Source organism: Pleuronectes platessa, chromosome 17 (assembly GCF_947347685.1).
Source record: "Pleuronectes platessa chromosome 17, fPlePla1.1, whole genome shotgun sequence".
In the NCBI taxonomy this organism is placed as follows: Eukaryota; Metazoa; Chordata; class Actinopteri; order Pleuronectiformes; family Pleuronectidae; genus Pleuronectes; species Pleuronectes platessa.
In genome coordinates, this window is record NC_070642.1 from 8,693,244 (window position 1) to 8,711,859 (window position 18,616).

The 18,616-nt window shown below is 41.7% G+C and overlaps 1 protein-coding gene across 1 annotated transcript; it reads left to right on the forward strand.

The window, feature by feature from the left end:
* The first annotated feature begins 270 nt into the window (after positions 1 to 270).
* Positions 271 to 18,561, forward strand: sptlc2b (serine palmitoyltransferase, long chain base subunit 2b). Its single transcript, XM_053444892.1, has 12 exons — positions 271 to 499; positions 3,500 to 3,694; positions 3,880 to 4,034; positions 4,776 to 4,924; positions 5,700 to 5,824; positions 7,302 to 7,395; positions 7,910 to 8,015; positions 9,833 to 10,052; positions 10,876 to 11,002; positions 14,620 to 14,755; positions 14,943 to 15,072; positions 16,363 to 18,561. Exons 1-12 carry the CDS (start codon positions 356 to 358, stop codon positions 16,474 to 16,476), a joined length of 1,695 nt encoding a protein of 564 aa, XP_053300867.1. The 5' UTR covers positions 271 to 355; the 3' UTR covers positions 16,477 to 18,561.
* Positions 18,562 to 18,616: the final 55 nt, after the last annotated feature.

Sequence of the window (18,616 nt, forward strand, 5' to 3'; positions counted from 1 at the left end):
TGTGCCATAGTAGGAGCCTTCCAAATGCGGAATAATAAGCTATAAAAGAATAAAGCAAAGGAACACCGAGCCTTGCATGAACTAAAACAGGAAATTAATAACGTTTTCCTGAAGATTTTTATCAACATCCTGGTTGGAGTCGGGAGTTGTTCTTACACATAGACGATCTTCGTTTGGTAGTGACTTGCTCGACCAATGACAAGCGCGCACGGGCGGGTGTTTCCGGCAGGGGGCGAGTGCGCTCGCAGCTCGGAGTGGGCGTCGCAGCGTCTCCCCCTCCCGGCGGCGCGTACCCGAGTTCACCCTGAACGACGCCCGCTCCGGTCGTGACATTATTACACGCTTCGATTTGAACATGACGGAAGGCTCCGCGAGCAAGACCTTCAACGGGGACGCCTGTCACCGGTCGTCGAACGGCAAAAGCGCCGGCAAAAATGGCTACGTCAAGAACCACTGCATGTACCGGCAGCCGCAGAAGTACCGCCGCCCCAGGGAGAAGGTAAAGAGGCCCATCCGTCCTCCGCAGGGAGAGAGGGAGAGAGGGAGGGCTGTAAACAAGCGGCGCTGTGTGGGACTCTGTGCTCAACTAGTTTGACTGAGGGGACAAGACTTAGCTCAGATGCTATCCTTCATTCCTACTGCAGATATGAATTAGGGACTTTCATTAGCAGGGACAGTGTCCCCTATGAGGGCAGCAATAACGTCACCTCTCATGTAATCCTGAATACCACCAGTGAGCCTCATTTGGCTCATTTATTTATGTAGCCGGTGTCCATAAGTGGTTTGTCTCAAGGCTACATGTTTCCGGCTAACGGTTGCCCACAGCAACACGGAATTTCGTCTTGAACGCTATAGTTTCTTATCACGTGGTATTTGGGAACACTTCCTGTTATCGGCTTCATGGGTTAAAGCATGAGAGCAGCTCGTTGTTTAGAGGAACCTGCCACCTGATCCGGGAGGGTTGTAGTGACTTTTTTAGTAACCTGACACCCTGTTGTCTCCTAGCCTCCTGTGTGTGTGTGTGTGTGTGTGTGTGTGTGTGTGTGTGTGTGTGTGTGTGTGTGTGTGTGTGTGTGTGTGTGTGTGTGTGTGTGTGTGTGTGTGTGTGTGTGTGTGTGTGTGTGTGTGTTAGAGAAAGAAGAGGTGAAGTTGGACTGGTTTCTGTTTACACTGCCTCTAGTATGAAGAAGACCAGGGCTCTGTTGTGTGCTTACAAGAGAGGCTGTGTGTGTGTTTGTCTGTGTGTTGTGAGAGGAGAGGAGAGGAGGCCTACTTCCACATTACCCTTTAGCAGGAGAGGAATGTCTTGAGTCTATGAAGGGTGTGGTCCCTCCTGTCGTTTGACTGAGAAGCACACACACACACACACACACATAAAAAAGCTAAAAAAACAAGACTACAACACTGTGTGTGGTGGTGGTCGGTGGGGGTAAACACACAGTCCTTTGTTTTTTTCTTAAGTTGTATAAGATCATCACATAGGAGCGACGTTACAAAACAAACGCCACACACGTTTTGCTGGAGGTAATGCACAGGCTCCCGTGTTTGACAACATCACATTCCTGCTGACTTCCAAAACACACGCTGGATTCATACAACCAGCTCCAGATGCTGTGACTGTCATTGTAATTCAATTCTTGTGCACATCAGCGCTTACTTCTCATCCTGGTTATTCCATCGGCATAATAGGGAATAGATAGGTACTAAAGTTAGGTATTCCAAGACTTTTCAAACAAACTGAAATACCATTCCATTTGGATATCTCTCGGGTGACCTACACTATGTTGGCTGTTTTTTTCATTGAGTTCAAACAGCGTTATTAGCCTAACATGTAGGATACAATGCAAAATAGCAATATGTAAATACTGTATTAGGACTGCTGCTTTTGGTGTTAAGAAGTCCATGGCCCATGTCATCCTGTTGACATTTGCTCTGCAGGTCCTTGATAAGGCAACTGACTTTTGAAGCACAGGTCTGTGTTTGCAGCGGTAAATAGGCTGCGGGGAATTCTCTACCTCCAGTTTTCCTGTTAACCACTCACAAACGCTGCCTGTGGACAATTTAGCAGTAAGCCCCTGTGTCAGTCACAGACCAATAATAGTCCTTCGCTAATAATCCCTACAATGAAAATGTGGAATTAGTCAATTAGGAATGAATGATCTCCCTAACTGCTCTAATCTGTGATGCTAGTGTCAATAAATGTTTAGTGAAAACGAGCGATGTGTTGAATAGACAGTTTTGAGATGTGAGAGGATTTACCCCCCGTATTTACTCTGTTTTAGGCCTAATGTGAAACCTCCACCATCTGCAGACCTTTATTGTTGTGTATGCAATGTAATATGATCACCATCTCTTTTGCCAAAGAGCAAGCATGTGACAAGAGCAGGTATCTCAGTTGTGTTGGTTGGATTCTCTTCGGGGGATAATAGCTTTGCTCTCCAGCAATAAAGGAAGGGCACAGGCCTCTGTTTGTCCACCGGCATAAAATATTAAGCAAACAATGACGTCAGGAAAATTGGATTTTGCTCCTGTTGTTGGCATCAGTGGGCAACAGACTGTGAGCTGCGATTATGGTGTGTGTGTGTGTGTGTTTTTCCTTTTTCTATAGAGGTAGTTCCCGACCATAGTTGCTAGACTTAAGGACTTATTAAACTCGTGAGAGGGACCTGTTTGACCGGATTCAAAAACACACACACACACACACACACACACACACACACTGGAGTGCACTCCTGTTCCCTGGCTCCGAGTTATTTCTTGGAGAAGCATGACTGGTCACATGGGGTATGGTTGCTAAGCTGCGGGGCAAAGTCGGTAATGAGTGATCACCCTCATTTGTTTAGTGTTGGTTTTGTAGAGAGCCTGGCCACAGTCAAACATGAAATTATGCTAGTATTTCTTTTTTTATTTGATGTTGCACTTTTTCAGCATGTGACCATGTTTGCACAGGCCTATTATTCAGGATCAATATTGCTATTCATAAAACTCAATGAATTAGAACCCTGGCTTGATGCTCATTTTACTGCTCGCTGGTCTATGGGGGCCTGGGTGTGGTAGAGCCTCCATTTATAAATGTGCTTATGGAGCCATTATTGGGTTTCTAAATCTCTTTCCAAGAAAAACACAATTTGAACAAATTAGCCCTGCTGTCATGTAGTGTTTGCCCAGCCTTTACTGAATACCCTGATCTGCTTTTTACCACAGTTTATTAGGCTGCCTAGTGTTGCAGATTTAATGAGTTAACAGACTTGAAGCATAGATAAACAATAACCTTTTAAAGGAGAAGCTACCAGCTGTTGCAATGGTCTGTTTGAACAAAAAGTGTTCTGAGTTATGTAACATTTATTTGATACTCCTTAAAGCATGATTTAGTTTCTGAATTCCTTAGTCTCCGGTTTGTTTATACAAATGTGGTCTTCCTATGATAAAAGCACATTTAATCAGAACTTGCAGAGACTTGAAATGTAAATACAGGCTCTCCTACTTTATTTTCCCACAGAACCGAAATGTTCCTCATAACTCCAGCCTGTACAAGACGCCCTTCATGGAGTCATTTGAGGAGACGCCTCTAATGGTGGCCGTGCTCACCTACATGGGCTACGGCATCCTCACTATCTTCGGCTACCTCAGAGACTTCCTCCGCCATTGGAACGTTGAGAAGTGCAACGTGGCCCGGGAGAGAGAGGAGCAGAAGGTAGATAAGTATTTACATTAAAATCCTCCTGAATGCAAAGGAAGATTTAAAAACAAAATACATTTTAAGCAATTCCTGACCAATTTGGAGGAACCCTACTTGTCATACTAATACTAAGTTTTCCTCCTTCACACTTTAAAAACTATTGTCTAACTCACTCTGTTTCTTTCATCTTTCCCCTGCAGGATTTTGTCCCACTCTATCAGGACTTTGAGAACTTTTACACCAGGAACTTATACATGAGGATCCGAGACAACTGGAACCGACCCATCTGTAGCGTCCCCGGTGCCAAGATGGACCTGGTGGAGAGAGTTTCCCAAGACTACAATTGGACCTTTGAGTAAGTTGCTGCCTTGTGGTTTTGAGTCTCTGTTGTTGAGCTGGAGTGTGTACATGTGCAAGGCGTGGTCTGCGGAGGTTATTACTTCCCTAACAGGTGTGTGCTTTTAATCCCTAGTTCAACAAGAAACTCATCTCTTCTGATAACTAGAGGGACTTAAGCCATAATATATATTACTTATTGGAAGTCACTTTGGATAAAAGCGTCAGCTAAAAACTAAATGATAAAGACTAGTTTCTGTCACCTGGCTCTGAACAGAAACACTAACCACTACCACAAAGCAGGCTGAAACTCGCAGCCCTCTACAAATGTTAGTATTATGAGTGTGATTTAGTATCAGTACAATTGTGTTCAGTGTTTGTTACTTAGCAGCATTACGCAACTAATCCTCCTTGTGGATGGGTAGCGTATGACCCAATAAGGATAACCATTACATTTCTTTTTTCTAAAAGATGGCAAAATAGGCTGTTCTGTCTCGAGAAGTGACGGCTGTGTTATACCTTTCATATTCATCTCATTTGTATAATATGCAAAGCTTTTGGTCCTTGTTGGACTCTGCTTGCTCAAGTCCCATGGGACAATATACTGTAGTATGTTATCACGGTGCATGATAGCCGGTGCTGTTAAAAGCCACTGAGCTGGAAATGAATGTCAAGCAACCAGCATAGACAAGGTCACAGTGTTGAACTATAAAGTAAAGTCCTGGTACCTGTTCTCTGTCTAACTCTCTGTCTCTTTTAGGCACACAGGCAAAGTGGTGAAAGACGTCATCAACATGGGCTCATACAATTACCTCGGCTTCGCTGAAAACAATGGTGCTTGCGCCGATGCTGCTATTGAAGCCACACACAAGTACGGAGTTGGAGTAGGCAGCACTCGCTGTGAAATGGGTAAGGGTCAAAATAAATCTTTTGAAAAGCACAAGATTAGGTTTCGAAGCAGATATGTCACATTATGTCCTCATCTGAGGCTGCTTTCTTTTCTAAAAATGAAACTCTTACGCCATTATGAATCAAGTGGACTTCCTAATAAACCTCAGCTGGCACCTCAACAGCCATCCCGCTTTTCTTTGTTGCTCTTTCAGAGTAAAGGCTCAAGTGGATTTGAAGATTGAAAGATTGAGTATGAAATATAATCACATATTGTGAAAGCATATAATTCCTTTTCAGTTTGCAAGCAGCTATGGATCAGTTGTTTTATAATTAGAAAAAAGGAAGCTGGGGTTAATATCGTATTTCTGTTATAGGAAGTATACTGACTTCACAGGTACATGTTTGACAGGTATAAGAAAAAAAATGTAATTTAAAGGTAGGTTAGTTGTTTCAGAAACATTTTTTATCTTATCAATAAATAAAATTCTCACCAATCATTTCATTAACCAACCTGCCAGTCTGCACCTTACCCGTGCTCTTACTGCAGATGGCTGAAGTCTTCACAAGGCAGGGAGGCAAAGAGACATACTGTACCACACTAAAGCAGAGACAATAGCCAGACGTTAGGGATGATGTAGGCTGTATGATGTATCGTTGCATATTTTCAACGTGCAGCCCTCTCTTCTAACTTTTACAGTGTTACAAACTCTAGCTTCACACATTTGCACTTAATCCTGTGAGTTGAAGTACGCTACTTTGGAGAGACGTTAAACTGAGATAATGTTGTTTCCAGGGACCCTGGACATCCATGAGGAGCTGGAGCAGTTGGTTGCCAGGTTCCTGGGGGTTGAGTCGTCCGTGGCGTTTGGAATGGGCTTTGCAACCAACTCCATGAACATTCCTGCCCTCACTGGGAAGGTAAGGAATTTCATCCACTTTTTGTTCCGCTGAGAACAAGCCACTCCTCATGAATTGATTTTGAAATTTTCTTTGTGTCTTTTTAGTCACCATGACCCTTGTACCTGTACAGGAACTGTAAGCAAGTGACTTTATCAGTTTTACTGTTCAGGAAAATCCAGTTTCCTGTGTAAAGTGAAAACAAGCTACATTTTCAAATGTACGGCCAGAACGAAGGGTTCAGACTGTTCCACAACACACTCGTTTCCGCCCCAGCTTTTCAAAACACTCAGATTACAGTTGCTTGGACAGGAAGTAAAAAGCTGAGCTGACAGGCATGTGTACCTTGTGAGTCAAACAACACATTTCCTGACAGCAACATGAGTGGAAAAACACAAAAATGTCAGTGGAAAGAGGGAAACTATCTGTGCTACAGTAAACGTCTGATTCACAGTTCATTTATTCATAACTCTGCCCGTCACTTACCTGCTAACTCACATCCTTACGTCAAGGCATATTTGTGTGTTGTGTAACAAGCTCATTTGTTCATTTACCAGAGGAAGGGACGTGACCAGTGTGATTGTGTGGGTGTTTGGCTTATTTATGACGCACTGAAAAGTCTCATCCTGTTTTTATATTTGCTTGCTTTTGAATAATGCATGTGGATATGCACCAAAATACTGCTTTTACGGGAAGCTTCACCAAAAAAATATCATGTTTGTTTTTATAACTATTTACATAGCTTTTAATTATATAACTATTTAGAAAGGTTGTAATGAGTTAAAATCCTACCTGTGTGGTTGGTCGCACATAAAGATTTTCTTTGGCATCCAGGCAAGATGCAAAATATACTCTGGAAAAACCGCTTTTGCTGTGCAAGTTCACACAAGCAGCAGACAGTTTCGAGTGGAAGTCGTTACCCAAACCCGCCCTAACTAATAAGCTTCAATAGTTAATCATCTGGAGATACACACCCAAGTAATATTTTCACCAAGAACATATCTCTGCGTTTCTGGGGTATTTTGCTAGCACACAGACATAGACAAGGCTGCATACAATACTCTGCTGCGTGCAAGGTAAAAGAGTCTGAATAAGAACCGTCAACAAACAATTTCTGCCATTATAAAAAATGTATCTATTCAAGGCAGTTATCTGCAGACACCACATAATCACGACAAAATATGATGGCTAACTTAAACTGACAATTTAAGGGTCTGTTGTCAGTGTCACTAGTTTTGAGACCATCCATCCCCGGTAAAGGTAACACATAGCCTTCTGGCCGTACTGCTTATATATTCCTGAGACTTCACTTCAATCTCCTGCTAAAAGTCATTGCGTAACACTAAAACGTTTCTAAGCTTCTGATGTGTATTACAATTTTTGCAATTTGTGGTTTGACTTTGGCTAATTGGGGATTGCAACTCTTGCATCGAATCCCATTACTAGCTAAAACTTCAAAACATTTCACACACTGAACCATTTTTTTGTCTTGTTTTAGGGTTGTCTTATCCTGAGTGACGAGCTGAATCACGCGTCGCTGGTGCTGGGAGCCCGTCTGTCTGCTTCTACAATTCGGGTCTTCAAACACAACAGTGAGTGATCGCCAATGTTTGGCATCTTTCATGAGAGCAGCTAGATAGAACTGTGGCGTGGGGCACACCCATAGCTTTCAGTAACACAGATGTAAAGGATTAAATGGATTGTTCGATAGTATGAGACAGTAATTAGCTCAATCTGCTTTGCTCAGCAGGAGAGTAAATAGGTGTGTGCATCTTTCAGCACGTTGCCTCACTCGATGCAAATTGTCTTTACTGCAGATATTCACCTACTTATCTTCTCTGCTTCTGCAATTCTACATTAATTCCCCACACAAACACACATCCTGTCATCCTGACACATCCAAACTAACTGTCAGGAAGCAGTCAATGCTTCAAAGGGTGGCCATCATAAAATATTGACTCTCATCCATTTATTTACACAAGATCTCATGTTACCGTAGAAGAGTTAAATCTATACTTAGCTGACAACGTCCTCTCTAGTCTTTGGTGAGCAACTTAAAGCCTGTGTGAAAACATATTTTATTCAGACACGTCTCTTATATTGTAGACATGCAAAGCCTGGAGAAGCTGCTGAGAGACGCCATCGCACACGGGCAGCCGAGAACCCACCGACCATGGAAGAAAATCCTCATTTTGGTGGAGGGCATATACAGGTATAAATCTTTTTTGTGTGTGTGCTTCTCACACCTCTGTAGTAGTAGCCACCCGCACTCTTACACACAATAACACTCAGTCTTAAATCGCCCAAGATGGAAAATTTACTACCATGAAACCCACTCTAACTCAGCTAATTAAGTTCTATTTCTACTTTCTTTCACTGTGAATATCATTATGTCACATCTGGGTCACACTACACTTGTGTTCACTGCCAGTTACTTGACACCCACAGCTTTTAGGGTGAAGACTCATTTATCTTTATTTAGCTTGACTGGTTCATTTACTCAACAGTAGTGTATAGTATTCACCCATGATGTATATAAATAGCAGAATTGTGACTTATTTAAAACATTATGCTGTCAAGTCCCCCATAGAATCCATCTACACTGCAGCATTGGTAAAACACTAGAGGACATTTATAAGTGAATACTTATTTAAGCAGATGAGAGAAGAACAAATGCCTACATTGATTACTCTTAATGTTACACTCAATTGTGGCCTAAACAAATACTATACAAAGACATTTTTGCAAAACATAAATAGTACCAATGCTGTTTTCAGACAGAAAATTGGGTCTGGACATTTGTCGGCCTTTTTCCTTTCACATATGAAGAATGCAGTAAGAGTCTGTGTCAAACACTTTAACAACAGGAAAATGTCCCAGAACATTCAAGTCCAGTGTTTTTGTTCGCAGCACAACGACAATGGCATCGGCCCTTATCACAAATGATCTCAAATCTCATTGTCTTTCCAAGTTGACATTTTCCCCTTGCATCTTCCACTTGCTTGACACCTTTCTCTTTTATGCTAAGATATTTGAGTTCTTCCAGTTTTGCTTCTGTTGCATGGTAGAAATGTCATCAACATGCCCACTCACTTCTGAGTTTTCCAGACATTTTCCTGCTTGGGGGCTGAAGGAACATTTCAAGAAAATGTCAGAAGCCACTTACATTTGTGTTCTGGAAGCGTGTTAGCTCTCCTTTTTACGATAATGTATTCCATGTTCTTTGAAGAGTACTTACTATAAAGGGAATCAATCGTGTCGATCAATACCGTTCTCAGCGAAGCTGCCTGACATAATCAATGGCCTTGACTAATGCTTTGTTAATGGAGTTTCATTTCCACTGGGATTTTCTAAGCAATTGGTACAACTGCAAATGTAGACAATGTTTGGACACACATTGACAGCCCCACATGCATAGCCAAGCAGTTGTATATAGGTTCGGCTGCTGGCAGGCTCCCTCAGTTACACTGCAGCTGTGTGATGTTTGGGGTAGATTGTAGATATCAGTCTGTAGTGTATTGTAGAGGGAAAGGTAATAACACATTCAGATTTTTTTTTTTACAGTGGCTTCAGAAAGTATTCAGGTGCCTTCAATTTTTATTCCTTAATGTCGGTTTAATTATAAATGGATAAAATTGATCTACAATCATGAACCCCCAGTGAGAAAGTGAAATATTTAATTTACAGACTCAGACCCATAGATGTTTATTTTGTTGAAGCTGCTTTGGTAACAGGTAGAACTTACTATCTGTTTATACAATTTAGATATTTATATATACTGTAAATGCAAGGCCTTTATAAATTATGTCAGTTCAGTTATTTTTGCCACAGGTGAACTACAATCAGGCTCTAGAGATATCTTAAGGATAAAAAGAAAAAAATTAAAAAAAGGTCCACCACAATTATTTTTGCGTTTGAATAACTTAAAATTCAAAATTAGATAAGTTGAATACTCTACATAAAGTGATTTATGGAGCTTTTTATAATTTGTTGACTTTGTCTTTTCTTGTGTGTGTTTTTATCCTGAAGTATGGAGGGGTCCATAGTCCGTCTGCCAGAGGTCATTGCTCTAAAGAAGCGCTACAAGGCCTATCTGTACCTGGATGAGGCCCACAGTATTGGGGCCCTGGGGCCTAATGGCAGGGGGGTGGTGGACTACTTCGGCCTGGATCCCAAAGATGTGGACATCATGATGGGAACATTCACTAAGAGCTTTGGCGCTGCCGGTGGATACATCGGAGGCAAGAAGGTGGGTGAATACCTAAGACTTCTAAGGCTATCAGTGGAACATGAAGCCTCCTGTGTCGCAAGGGAAGAAATAATAGCCGGAGCAATTAGTGATCCTGTTTTGTGACTTGGGTAATTTTCCAGACTGATGAAACCCAACACAAGGTGTGTCATTCAGTTTTGGTGTTGGTCAACACTGTTTGCCAGAAATGGGACATTTAACTTCCTGATTTTCTGAAAAGAACAGTATTAAGTCTCAGAGTGAAACTGTAAACACGCCTATGACCATGTGCTGTTTCAGTTGAACTAAGTTTAAAAAACACTAGATCGAACACCTTAAGCAACACTCCAAAAACAGATTTCACTGTGACACATGAGTATACAGTCTTATAAGACCAAGGATATAAACCATCTTGTCCTATATCTAAGAAATTCCCTAACACAGAAAAACTACATTGAAAAACATGGTTCTACTTACCATCACTAACTAGTAGCCTTAATGACTTTGTATTAATTTATTCCATGGAAAGATTCTGTCTTTACAGAAATTATACTTTTTGTTATTCTTTAGTATTGTTATATTTCAAATAATGCTTGTCCTACCTGTACTTATGATTTAAGGCATTATATAAAGGCATTATAGAATTCTTGAATCACACTGTTGTATCCATCAAAATTGTATTATATTGATACCTACTAATTTTGTCCATCGGCGCGGCTGACCACTGATCTCCTTGCTTCATTTGTCTTTGTCATGCAGCTGCTCTCCATGTTGGCATATTATCCAAATCAAATGTTTGCTGTTGCTGTTGTCACTTGCCAACAATGTCGTTGTTCTCTGATAGGAGCTTATCGACTACCTGCGGCGCCATTCTCACAGCGCCCTGTATGCCACCTCCATGCCCCCCCCTGTGGCCCAGCAAATAATCACTTCCATGAAGATCATCATGGGAGAGGACGGGACCACACTAGGTAGGTCTGGAACAGTTATTCTATTCTTGTTAGAACTTTTTTAATTGATTACAACCCACATCATCTCAATGGTTGTCGATTTGAGTTGAGACCTAGATTTATCCTATTAAGTTAATGCTGTTGTAGTTGTAATTCTTTTATTTAAATTTTGACGCCCTTGTGGCACTGTTACTACAGTATTACAGCTACTGACTCTGGGTCAGTGTTGGTAAACTTTGACTAAGTGCCAGCAAATGACTCTAATCATTCAAAAATACATATTTTACAGTTGATATAATTTGCAGGTAGTTTGCAGAGACCCTTAGTTTGTCATTCTACACTGAACATACCACAGAAATGTAAATCTAATGTGTGGTTCATCACATGATGCCAAACCAAAGCTCATACTGTGTTGTGATTACTGCATGTTGGACTGATGAAGTTCCTCTTGGTGAGGTCACTTCCTTGTTGGTTTTTCTCTTGCAGTTGCTGCAGCAATTAAATGTTTCAGGGTCACTGACTTTGGTATTCAACTGTCTATAGAAATGACCACAAGATGGCAGTGTAGATCTGTCAGACATTTGTCTGTTTGTACTTTGACTCCTTCGTCCATAATACTTGTTAACCTTTAAAATATTTTATTTCCATCTGTGTGATAAAGGCCACTATCAGTGGCAAACTGGCAATTATTCACCTGTGAATAAAGCTTTGATACACAGCCTTATCAAGCTGTTGAGCCTGTGTAAACACTCTGGTTTCACTGCTACAGGGTTGAGAATGTAGTAGTATGATGCAAAGTTCATCTCTCACCACTTCCTGTTTTTTTCAGATGATCTTATATATCTTATTCAATATTATATGTTGAGATTTTTAGGATCAGTAAAGTATATTATTAGTGCAATAAAGTTACATTTCTAGAGCATAGTTTTGCATTTTAGGACATCTCTCTGCACTTGTCCACAGCAAACTCATCCTGTCTTTATCTCTCAGGATGTGAAGCTTTTAGTAGCTGATAGGTGGAGGGCAGGGACGTTGGAAATCAGTCAGAGTTGGGGGGGTTCTTAGAGAAAGTTTAAATAATGCCAATTTTCAAGTGAATAATTAAATGCGGTGCAGCAGCGCAATAATACGTATATGAAATAATATTAAAATTAAATAGAAAAACATCTACCACTTTGTCCAACATTTTGTTCAACATACACGGACTGAAGGAAACGTTTTCCCCCTCGTAGTAAAAACCCTTTGCCAGTAGGGGGTGCTGCTGCTCCCTCAGCACCCCATGCTTGCAGCGTACTTGTAGAACGGTTTCTGATTCAGGCCAGTCTGATGAAAGGTCTTGAACCGGCTGCACGCTGATTCCTCTACCATTTCCCTTTATGCCTTTCAGATGTGTGATTCTCTGTTTATCTGCGCTTCTATACCTTCATTCTGGGGTCAAAGCAGCATGGTGCTCAGGGCCAGAGATCTGTACAGAACAAACGCTGTGGACTCATGTCCTACACACACAAACAGATCACCAGGGCTTGTTTTTCTTGCAGGGCGGCACCTCTTTTAAAGGGCTTGATTGATTCCCTTAACATGCTAATATAAGATCAGATTACATTGCTCTCCCAGTCATTCAGCCATGAGGAACGGGAATACACCTGGGGTGTTCTCTTTAGTTACAGCCTTCCCACAGTAACATCAACTCTCTCTCCAGACTGGCTGACCTTGCAGCGTATCCCAGCTTGACATGTTTTCCTTGCAGAAGACTAACAATGGTAGTGTGATTGGTTGCAGCCCAGTCACTGTTTGAAATGCAAGCCTTTTGAAGACGCAGACACTGACATGAAGTCAAAGTGACAGCTGAGATACGGCTTGTTGCTGCATTGGAGTTGCCGATCGTGGTTCCTGGCACCGGCCTGCATTAAAATGGACATTCAGTTGTTTGAAGCTCACATCAATCAGATATGTGGAAGGGGCATGAGGGTACAAGACCAGTTTTTATCATAACGAAAAGAATGCGAAAAGAATTTGAAAGCAAAATGTCTGAATATCCGACTCTCCAGGTTTTTGCCAACTGATCACTCTGTACTAAGAATCGCTTTGGATTCGTTGAGAACAAAAAATGTCTGGTAAATATAATGTCAGACTTTGTTGTGTCTCGGCCGCTCTTTGAAGCTGTGATGGCTCGGCTCTGTTATTCAGCACAGCCAGGCAGATGTGTGTTGCTGCTGGCGCTTCGTGCACTATGGTTATTTGTTAGGTTTAGAAGCTGTCTGTGGAGGCTTGGCCTGAGGGATTCAGTGAGTGGATCCACAATATTCGTCAGACTGACATGTGAGGATTGATACCTGTTTAGTTTCAGCCCCTTGACCTCAGACTTCAAGAACCCGGGTTGTTTTAAAAGGCGAATGATCTCGTGCCGTCTCCAAATATTCATATAACATGACAGAGTTTCCTGGAGTTTCCTGCACTTTCTTTTCAACTAACTTTGGCTCGTGCTGTCAGAAGTTCCTTTTCATTTTCTGCAGTTTAAAAGCCAACTGAATGGAGGAACCCAGAAAACATCAATGATGGAAAAGTCTGCAAGAGTACATGTTGTTTCCTTCACTTGGCCTCCGAACAATAGCTGATAATTAAATTTTATGAAGCTTGCAAGTAGAAAAATAGTTGGTGCAGTTGAATGGATTGGCCCTCAGGTGTTTTCACTCTGTTTAGACCTCTGTACTGGTTGCCTGAAACTACGCGAGGAAAAGAAAATCCTCATATCCAATTAGGAATCATAAAAGTGTATGTCGGGTAAAGCAAAAATGATTAGAGCATGTAGTCTATACGTTTACACACAGAATCGATGAGATCGAATTGAGCATTTAAGTGTCATTTTTAGGTTTTCTCCTTGCAACAGAAAATAGGGAAAGAAATATAATACATAAATGTAAAATTAACGTTTTAATTATTGAACCAGTGAACAGTCTTCAGTCTTCACACATGAAGTTGAGCTACATCGAAGCCCTGTCCACACTCATATGGATATTTTGCAAAACTAACCTGTCGAATGCAAAGTGTTTAAACAGTCGCTAAAACAGGTTTTCACAATCGTCTTCCAAAGTGCACAGTTTAAAAAAAGACAGTTTCTGTGTATCCATGTGTGCATGTAAAAAACGGAGCGTTTGGTAAACAATGAGGTCACAGCTTACTCTGCGCATGCCCGCTGTTGAGCATGCACCCGAACAACAACAACAGTTTACGGCTATTTGCTGGTTTTCTTAACGTTTGGTTAGCACTGCTGGATCTAATTACAAGTTTACAGCTAAATTTAGCACAATTGCACCACATCACCAGCATCACCAGGCATCTGCCTCGCCCAATATTATTTGATGGATCGTTGAGGTAAACTTTATTACCATCAACTGGCCCAGCCTGCTTTTCGAGTTTTTGTATTTGTTTTGTTTCGGGGGGGAAATCTGTGAAAAGATATATCCGCAGTAGTGTAGACAAAGCCTGACAGTACAAATCTTAATCCTAAAAAACTGAGTAATGAATAACTATATAATTTCAGATTACTGCCCAGCAGACTGGTTTTCACTTTTCCAGTTGCCTGTGTTTTTAAATCCAGCTCTAAAACCCCACCTTATGTGTGTTTCTGTCTTTTCCAGGTGCTGATCGCCTCAGGCAGCTCTCACAGAACACCAACTACTTCCGCAGGAAACTCCGCGAGATCGGCTTCATCATCTACGGCAACGATGACTCGCCGGTCGTCCCCATGATGCTCTACATGCCGGCCAAAATCGGGTATGCTGCAATACACGTCATGTTATTTCTTCTGTACTCCTCAACATAAAAGACAATAAAGGTGGCTAATAGGCAGAATTTGACTTCATGATGTCCGTTCACACTTTTAAATAGAAGATCTTTAGGACACGGCTAAAGAGATGGAGAGTTGTGTTGCCCTGTGTCTAATGTCGCCATTGCTTTGCAGGGCATTTGGCCGGGAGATGTTGAAGAGGAACATCGGCACAGTGGTGGTCGGATTCCCAGCAACACCCATCATCGAGTCGAGGGCCCGTTTCTGCGTTTCAGCTGCTCATACCAAAGAGATGCTCGACACAGTAAGTCCTCCACTGAATCAGTGTTGGAAACACTAAATAAATTTAAAATATGATCATATCCCTATTTATTTAAAGTGTTGCACAAAGCTCAATAACCAGTAGCACCTTTGCATTTTCTTGCCATTTTGCCTCTCATTCTCTGTTAACAGAGGTCTTTCTTAGATGTTTTGGCAAAAAGGACGCTCTTTACTCTAAAATGGTTTGGATACTTTCCAGTAACAGGAGAAGTAACAGCTTTTATAGACGTGGAAACAATACTCGCTTAAAAATCTAATTTAACATGTTAGTTACCTTCTTAAATGAAGGTTTTCTTTATATTAGAACATTCACAAAAACTCTAAATAGGATTTCTTTGACAATCTGGGCTATTACATTTTCTGTTGAACGTGCCATGTGCAGTAAACAACAGCCACTTTGTCTTCAGTTCTCCTCCAGGATGCAAATAGAAAGATACGTCTGTTGTGGGTCTTAGCCACTGAATCTGTTTATTGCTGAAGACTTAATTTTATCCTCAGTATGATATAGGAGTTTATTTGGACTCTGGTGTTTGTGGATCCAAGCGTGCAGTAGGCTTCTCTCAGCTTTTAATCAAGCAGATCCTCCTGTGTGGCTGCTGACTGTCTGTGTGTGTCTGTGTGTGTCTATTTGTATGTGTTGAATATTAAAGGCCCCCAATATGTCCTTTCATACGAGGGAACGTGCAGGGCCAGGCTGTCTCTAAGCATTACAGTGTGGCTCAGTCAGAGACTTTAATTCGAGCGGTTCTGTCTCTCCAGAGACACTTCATTCATCTTACTGCAGAGCATGTCAACACTGTTTGCAATAGTACATTTAAAGGGCATCAGCCCTTCTTTGTAGAGCACTCCCCCCCCCCCCCCCCCCCGTCTTTGGAAAAGCCAGCCCTCGCTATTTCTCAAACCACGGAATCAGAAAAAAGGTCAGGAAGGTAAATTGTTTCCAGGTGTCCTGCAGTGTTGCAGCACTGATACCGTCTCCTGTGGAAAGAGGTGGAGGAGTTGGTTCTTAGTTGTGGTTCAGGCAGGGAGCCTTCTGTTCACCTTCTCCTTTCGAAGCCCACCTCTCCTTCACCTCTCTGACAAGTTGGATGTTTCAAATCCAAGTGCGATAAGGTTAATCACTTAATTTATCTCGCATGAAAGAAATCCCCTTTATGAAGATGTAAGGTCTTTAATAATCTGTTATATAACTTGCTACCTCTACTAATGTAATAGATGTAAATGATGTCTCTTTTGGTTTTGATTAATAATGCTCTTGTTCCTCCTGTCCCAGGCGCTGGAGGCCATCAGTGAAGTGGGCGACCTGCTGCAGCTCAAGTACTCCAGACGAGAGCAGCCCCTTCCCTCCCTGGGCTGGATGTCTGAGGAGAGCCTACTGCAGGGTTGAGTCCCATCATGCCCTCCAGCCCACCTCCCCAAATTCTCCCCCCTTCCCCTCCCTTACTTTACCTTTTCTCTCCTCTGAGCCACGCTCTCCACATCTCCTCTGACTCTCGAGCACTCACCAGAACCAAAGTCTCCACTCTGCTGCAGCCCGTTTTCAAGCCTGAATAAAGGCAGCCCTGGTGTTGCCTCCCTAGCTTCCTCACCCTTTAACCGAGGACGACCGATATCACCCGTATCTTTCTGTGTCCGTTGTTACAGAGTTTGTTCTAACTTATTGCGACTGCATCGGTCTAACACCAGTCTTATTCCTGTTTGCACATTGAATGTGTTTCTTAATTGTGCAATAATCACCACAACCTCGAGCAAAAAACACCATGAAGTCATATCCGTGCCCTCTAAATCTGATCATAGCCATTTCTATGATGCACTCAAAAGTAAAAAAATATATACGTGTAAATATTATTTATCCCGAAGTTGGTCTAGCTGATTTCAGTTAAGCTTCCCTCAAAGAGATACATCATTTCACAAGAGTTCTTATTGTGTATTTATCTGATGGCTTTTTCCTAATCACTTTTACTTGAATGGAGAGTAGAAGATTGGGGTTATTTCCCTCACCAAAGGATAGATATAGATATAGATATATGTATATATCTATAGGTATGTATGTATAGATATATTTTCTACCCTTTCTCTTAAAATACAAAGCAAACGTTCCAAAAGAATAGGGAAAAGATTCCCATGGAGCAAGACGAAGAGATATTTTTACTGCTTATTTTCTTAAAATACTTTTAGGCCTTATTTACTGTTTACACCTGCACTCAACAAAAAAAAAAACTTGAGCCCTGTGTCTTTAACATTTCTATAAGCTAATGAGCTTCTCGTATGATTGTTATTTTTATTGTTTTTCGTCCATTCATCCTCACTCAAGTGCATTCGAGCGTGTCAGCGTCGACAGCTGTCACGATGACACGCTGTAACCAAGATCTGCATGTATGAAGATGCCGTGCCCAAATGCATCTGATGTGCAGACGGCTTTATTTATTGGTTAAGCCAGCTCACTTTTGTGTTGTATGTATCTTAAAGGCAGCTCCAAATGTGTCCCGGTGAAAGGTGCGTATTTTAACTGACTACTTACACGTCTTCCTCAGTGCAGCACTACTGACAAGGCATTCAAAATGCAAAGATGACGTAGTCACTGAGATTTTGCGTGACATTTGTTGAGGTTTTCGCACATTGTTGTCGTTTTTTTCCTCATAAATCATGTGTGATCATTCCATATCGACCTGCTTTGACACTGTTTGTTTTAGGTGTATTGTCTGACTTCTCTGTGCGAGGTCAGCCCCAAACATCCTGCTCACGCGTGTTAATGCTCTGTCACTTTATCGATGTGAATCGGAGGGTGCATCAGTGTACCCGGTCCGAAAGCTGGACGTGACCATTCCTACACGTGTGCAGCAAAACTCAACACAAGTTCAGAGATGCTTCTGTTGATGTTTGTGGCATCTTAGCACCTCAGCACAGTGAGCAACACTGACGTTTTCCGGGTCTTTAACTGTACATCCCTTTTGTGTGAGTCATTCCAATTGTATTGTTTTTTTTTTTCCCACTGAAAATGGCTTGAATAACAATTCCATTATACATTTGCTTTTAATGAATATAATATAAAAGGTGGAACACATGACTATGATGTGGATTTGCACTCTTCAGCAATGTGCTCTGACATGAAGAATGTCTTCTTGTCAAAGTTTCCTCTCAATCCTCAACTCCTCTCAGTCTTTTCTGTCTATGGAGGCAAAAAAAAATGTAATTACAAACAGCAACGTGACTGTTCCTCTCAGCCAGGTTTCCCCCGACTGAAACTGAGGAATTTAAGTCCTGAGAGAAATTTTCCAGCTTACCTACCACGACTACCTGCCGACTGACCTGCAGTCAGCGCTCATGGGAACGTGCTTATCAGCCGCTTTTGCCCTTGGTAGCTGTGTTTGGGTTGAAGATAAACCACTAGGAGGAGTTTGCAAAGCCATGATGTTTGTTGACCATGCTGTTGGAAACTGCTGCAAAGATTAAATCACTTTCTTAGAATCAAGACCTGGAATGACTTTGTGTTTATTTGCAACTCCGACTGTTGACACTACTCAGCT